Source organism: Dendroctonus ponderosae, unplaced genomic scaffold (assembly GCF_020466585.1).
Source record: "Dendroctonus ponderosae isolate FM_Combo_2020 unplaced genomic scaffold, Dpon_F_20191213v2 Dpon_F_20191213_1, whole genome shotgun sequence".
Taxonomy (NCBI): domain Eukaryota; kingdom Metazoa; phylum Arthropoda; class Insecta; order Coleoptera; family Curculionidae; genus Dendroctonus; species Dendroctonus ponderosae.
The window spans coordinates 9,985,986-9,992,983 of record NW_026017110.1 but is presented as its reverse complement, the minus strand read 5'-3'; the positions used below and the strand labels follow the sequence as shown (position 1 = coordinate 9,992,983).

The window sequence follows — 6,998 nt, the reverse complement described above, 5'->3', positions numbered from 1 at the left end:
ATTACACAGGCACTAGCTTGCTTGGCGATAACCATTCAAATGTTTGGTGTTGTATGGATTATTAAATTACAAATTTTGTAAACACCAAACCCCGCAGAATTTGAGGTTATGAGAACAGGTTGACATTTCGAAAGTACGTTCCTCAGTCAACAAATCTTTGACGTTGAATTTACCGTTTATCCTTGTCTATCTTATTGTCACTCTGTATAATTCCATGGTTACCGGAGTTTTCAATAATTACGAAGTAACAGGTATTTGCCCAATGTTAGGGAGATTACCTTGAAAAACAATTAATTTATTTTACTATTTTTTCTGCACTCCTATAACAGCGCCAAACAACACCTCCAGAGGAATGACGCCAATTTTGAATCACCCCGTATGTATATAAAATTATCAGAATAATTTAAAATGCATTTTGTTTCAAGATTTCCAAGGCTGTCGATACCGTATTTTTAACTTAACATACAACTTAACATGGGACATAACTTAACTTTTGGAAAATAATTAACACAATCGTTGATGCCTATGGTGCAGGCAAATAATGTACTTATTATTACTTAGTTTGGATCGTTACGCCGAACACCATTATTGTTTGCATCCAGTTCATACTATTTCATGGAAACAGAATCAATTAGTTCGATCAAATTGCTTGCTAAGCTCTGGTTCCAACTAATTGAAGACTGTTTGCCAATATTGTCCAAGGTGTCATAGCTATTTTCTCATCGTCCTTTAGTAGTGAGCAAAGTCATAATTAGTAAATTATAGCTTCCCATATCTTGGCAAACTCGCAATACAACTTTCACGATTTAATTTTACGAGTACCTCTTAAACGATCTTAGAATTTTATGACCCAAACCTAATATACCCTCAAGTCACGAAACCGGCTTTTAATAATAATTATGCTTGTAACCCCAATTCGTCCATTAAACAAGCACTTTGCGTTACTAATTAACTTTAGGAAGTTCAGAAACAACAAAAATTATCATTTAGGAAGATCGGCACAAATTTGTCATCTTCAGTGTAATATGTGCCTAGACCGACTTAAAGTTTGAATATACCGCCTGTAAATAGACTTATTTTAATCGAATTTCGATAAAATTTAAATAACTATTAATCCAAGTGTTAAAAAACAACTTTAAAAATGACGTTGAAAAAACCGCCCAAAATCAATTCTTTTCAAATGGAAATGGCGTTACTAATATACGAACATCAAGAAGAACATCTACGGTAATGCAAGCATAGAACAAAACTGGACGATGAAACAAAAACAAACCCCATAAAACTGCAACGAAAAGTGAGGCACTATCTCGCGCAAACTATTCACTCTCGTACTGGAAGACATTTTAAAAAAATTAAAATGGGACGCCAAAGGTGTAAACATGGACGGAGTATACTTAAATCATCTCAAGAATTAAACGAAATGAACTATAGCAGAACAAAAATAATGAACCACGAACAGACAAACTTGACAATACAGAACCATACTATAGAAAACATCGAACTTAGGCCATGACATCAGATTAGGTAAATCAAACCAGGATACTGAAATAAAAAGAAAAACACAACTAGCATGGGCCGCTTTCGGTAAACTTACATACATACAGGGTGTCCCAAAAGTAATGGCACAAAACAAAATGGCGGATTCCTGGGGTGAAAATATGATGATTTAACACAACTTACCTTAGTCCAAAAGTTGACGGTTGCCGACATACTCGGCGTCAAACATACATTTTAATTTCAGTTTTTGTTATTCTACTTTGAACGGAGCTGCATATTTTCACGAAATTTGGTACACAGGGGGTTTTGTATAATTGTCCCATCAGATTTTGATCAACTTGTAGAAAAAGCTACTTGCGGCGATATCTGGGGAAAAAAAATGTTTTAACTTTTTGGTCACCCGGTATTCTGATTTCTAAACTGGTTGCGTCTAATCGTCTATTAATTTTGCACAAAAACGGTATTCTTAGGCGATGTCCCAACAAGCCTCTGTTTCCGAGATTTTTGCGATTAAACTGCAAAATGCAGAATTGTGAGGACATTTTACAATGCATGTCAAGTAGTTTGACGTAGCGACACGTATTTACTTGGTGTCTGTCAAAGTGACACTAGTGCCACTACATACTTAAGTTTTGGTTTCAATCAGTTAAAATGCCAAGGTATAATTTTTTAGTCCAGCAAAATTTTAGTGGACGCAGTGCCAAACTGCGTTACTTAGAATTGTATCCCAATAGGAGGCAACCGAATTTCAAGTTATTCGGAGACATCTACCGTCCATTAAGGGAAACTTTAGGACCAAAGTTAGTATCTTGGGACGTCCGAAAATTTCAACTCCAGATCAAGAGAATCAGAAGACGTTCTGGTTCGTGTTGGAGAAAGTCCGTGTTGGAAAAAGAAATAAGCACAAGACAATTGGAAACTGCAACTGGCGTAAGCAAGTCTTCAGTTCATAGGATTTTTCAGCACGAAAATCTCCATCCTTGCCATTTTACGGCGGTACAGAATTTATTAGAGGACGATTTTGCTAGAGCCGTTAGTAATTACCTAATTACCTGTAAGTTCTTGGGCTTGGCCGGCGCGAAGTCCTGACTTTAACCCATTAGATTTTTGTGTTTGGGGTTATTTAAAATCATTAGTGTACAATCAAACGGTAGGCACCCGAGATGAGTTTATAAATAAAATTATGAATGCCGCCGAATGATTTCGAAATAAAAATATGGTTTTTTAAAATAGACGATTCCTCAATAAACGCATTTCAAAATGTATTGAAGTTAACGGGGGGACATTTTGAGCAATTGCTGTAGAAAATGAATGTTTTATTGTTAGTGATTAAGACAAAAAGATCCTACTGTTAAAGAATGATGATGAATATTTTTTCACTTAGATACTTATTGTGGATTATTTTTTGAAAATACTGCATTTTGCGGTGTAATCGCAAATATCTCGGMAACAGAGGCTTGTTTGGACATCGACTAAGAATACCTTTTTTGTACCAAATKAATAGGCGATTAGTCAGAATACCGGGTGACCAAAAAGTTGAAACAATTTTTTGCCCAGATATCGCCGTAAGTGGTTTTTTCTACAAGTTGATTAAAGTCTGATGAGAGATTTAGATTTCTTATACACAAAAACCCCTGTATACCAAATTTCGTTAAAATATGTAGCTCCGTTCAATGTAGAATAACGAAAAACTGAAATTAAAATGTAGCTTTGACGTATGTCGGCAACCGTCAACTTTCGGACTAAGGTAAGTTGTGTTAAATCACCATATTTTCACCCCAGGAATCCACCATTTTGTTTTGTGTCATTACTTTTGGGACACCCTGTATATATCCTGAAAAATAATTATATTGCCATAAATCTAAAAAGAAAAGGATACGACACTTGCGTATTACCGATGTGCACCTACGGAGTAGAGACTATGTCCTTCAAGTGCGATGAAAGGCCAAATTCAAAAGCCAAAGGGCGATGAAACGGAAACGGAAAGAGACAAAATTAGAAACAAGGAGATAAGATGTAAAACTAAAGTCCCACATCGTGGAGGAGGTGGCAAAGATGAAATGGCGATGAGCTGGTCGTATATCCAGATACGAAGAAAACTGAGGGACGCGTATAATACTGGAATGGAGGCGAAGTGAGACAACAAGGAGCAAGTTAAGGGCAGTGGCAGGCAAAACAGTGGATGATATTTGCGAAACACATTGAAAGAAAATGAAATGAAAGATGGAACAATTAGAAGAGACCTACATCCAGGAATGGATGGACAATGGTTGACAAAAGATTTAGCCATATACATATATGTTAATAGCTATTAAGGTTTACTAATATTAAAATTTCTATTAGCAAATTTTGTATTAAAAACGTACAATTAAACGAATAAATGTACCAAAATGCAATAACTCAAAATAGACACATTAGCAGCAATGAAATACGCCAGTGAAATAGGTAAATGCAAAAAGGCAAAAGAAACAACTTTTTCTTACGGAAAAAAATAAGGCGACTGGAGTAGCGGTTCTAGTAAGCAACAAAATAGAAAATATAATTAAAAGCTGTAAATACGCACATATTCAAGATGTTTTATGCTGATGAGGTATGTAACCCCAACAACTGAAACCATTGCACCGGCAAGCAGTAGAAAACTTCTCCATAAAAATGCAATGAAAATAAACGAACTAGACAACGAACAAGCAACTGTTATTGTGACGAACCTCAGTACCAAAATAGGATAATTATAAAGCATGATGCCAAATTTTAATGATTGATTGATTTGAATTGAAATGAACGAGGTGGCAATTTTGCCAGAAATAAATGTTCGCCTAATAATAAAATACTATGTTCGACTTTGAACTATGTTCCAGAAAAATTATACCTTATATAAGAAAATACTTAGAAAATATCTATTTGTTCACATTTCGGGTTCATTTGATTTCAATAATTTTAAATTGCAGGAGACTACTTGCGGTTTCTGGATTTTCATTCGAAGCCCGCGATCCCTCTTGCCTTCCCAAAGACTTTCCCGGAAATATCAAGGGGACCTGTCATTTTCTCACTGGATACAAACATCCTGACGTACCTGAAGATGAACCCTTAGTGGACCACATCGCAGCTGGACTACGAGATATAGGTTTGTCTGGGGAACATGCTCAAGAATAATAAAAAATTAGCAATCTATTCCATATTAGCGTCCAGCTGGAATATAGAAAATAAATGAGTCAGTATTCATTATTATTAGCACTCGTAATCATAAAAAACGAGTGGTGAATTTTGAAGAATCTCCCGTTGACTTAAAAAATTGAAAAATTTGCGAGTTGGGCTAACTCCTTAAGAATATGCTGTTTCGATTGAATAGTTTTTTTCCTTGTTTGTACCTTATAAATTGGGGTGGAGATATGTTTTACACGTTGCTATCATTAGATAATCAAAAATGGCACAAACCTAGCAACTAGGCAGCTTCTAGACAAAACTGCATTAGAAACTCCTAAAATTAAGACATCTGTATTCTTATAAGCCAAGTTAAACTAAAGCTAAAGCAATAATGGGTGATAGAGCTTTACGTATTCGAAACTAGTAGTTAATCTGAATTGTAAATACTAGTTAGGAAATAATGCGGATGTTTGCTGAGAAAACGATAAAAATATTCACTAATCATTATATCATTTAATGCACCGCGCATGAAATTTAATGATCGGTTACTTAATTATTTCATTGTCGCACTTATTATTGGGCCTCAAATATGCCCAAAACTCCTTTATACAATCTGACTCGTTGAATGAACCTGAATTGCAATCGTAATCATGAAAGCCGAATACGCTGTTTCATTTGCCTATAACGATTTAGTCTGTATTTCAAACGTTTTAGTAGTTTAAGGTTGTCCTTTAAATAATACCGGGTGTCAATTTGAAAACATCCCACCCTTATCATCTTTCTCGCAGTTAAAAATATGTCGGAAAAATATAATCGGAAAACCTAACAAAGTAATAACTCATGTAAAGATTGAACGCCCTTTATATCGATGTGGCACTTGACCCCCCTTCCCATTTTATATATAATTATATAAATAACATATAATATATAAGATTATAAGGGTGACATCTACCCGTCCTAGGGTCGACGAATCTTTCAGATTTTTCATATTTTCAACTGCATGAAAGATATTAAGGGTGGGAAGTTTTCAAATTGACACCCGGTATAATAGGGAAACCAGACCTTAACCATATCCACTAATTAAATTTATCGTTTTATGTCTTAAAAAGCGAGTAGTACTAAAAGAATAATTGGAGATTATCCTCCCTTTTCTTGTCATTGTGTAAGGTATATACCTTAGATCAGACTAGCAAAAAATCAGAGTAGCATTTTTCACTAGCCTTTATTTACATTCAAATTCCATCACGCCACATTAACTTATGTATTAAATTTTATCTTTAAATGTTTTTCTGCAGTGAAACTTCTTATTGTATTATCAAGTTTATAGTATAGTTTATAGCACCCATGTAGTGGAGACTCTTTACAGTTAATCTCAAGTTATCTATTGGGAAATAGATGATGACTAATCTAGTAACGTAATATTTATGGTTCGTATTTCATTTATATTTATTTTGGTTCTTGAAGACAAACAGAATTACAGTTTCGTAAATGTATGAGCCCATAGATAATGACCATGAATTGCCAGATAACCTATGTGATTGAATCTAAACCAAAAATATCAAAACGGGGATCTTTTCCAAGGAGCAACCACGAAAGCTTGAACTTAATGATAATAGTATGTTTAGTTTTTTATCATATTTAATATTAAATACGTTAACTCAGTAGTTAAAAACGGTATTGTTGGGGAAATATTGGTCAACTGTTAAATTTAATTTAGCCTATAAGGCTTTAACTGGAATGGTGTATTAAGGGGCAAAAAGATGATCAAAATTTACAGGCTAGGTACTTTCATCACTGAAATTGGAGAACACTAAAAATGTGTTTTTCAGCAATAGTGGCTAACTGAAACGCAAATGGTGCCTTAATTTTTATGTGAAATATACGTTTTCATAATTTATTGTTTCCGCTTCGTTAAATAAACTTAGACAGTTAGCAGAACAAAAATGACACCAAATCGAACAAAGAAAAACGCAAAAATTCTGAAATTTAAATTTGATTTGTTGTTTGGTTCGGTATTTTCACATCTACATAAGTTGTAAAATCATTATATTTTTTCGAAGTAATTATTTGATTTGGGAAGCTGTATTATAACAGTAGGTATATGGTATATTTTGAAAGTTTTAAATATTCAAAGGTTTCAAAACTTCACTAGATTTAAAAAGTAACTTTTTCAATGTCCAATGTATTATAAATTTATCGGCAGCTTACTACTTGACGATTTCACTGTAAATATTGTATAATCGCTAGTTTTATGAAAAAACTTATTACTGTTAACTCTATGTATGTATTTTTAAGCGTATTAAATGATTTCATCTATATATTTTTAATCTTTCCAGTTTGAGGGAACATGCATGGCA

General features: G+C 34.0%; 1 protein-coding gene across 1 annotated transcript in view; it reads left to right on the top strand.

Moving 5' to 3' along the window:
• The window catches only part of LOC109539124 (head-specific guanylate cyclase), a 156,332-nt gene extending 150,758 nt beyond the window's left edge, over nucleotides 1-5,574 (top strand). The window contains exon 13 of the mRNA XM_048660853.1: nucleotides 4,446-5,574. Within this exon, the coding sequence (XP_048516810.1) occupies nucleotides 4,446-4,650 (205 nt within the window). The 3' untranslated portion in view covers nucleotides 4,651-5,574. The remainder of the gene's footprint in view (nucleotides 1-4,445) is intronic.
• The last annotated feature ends 1,424 nt before the right edge of the window (nucleotides 5,575-6,998 follow it).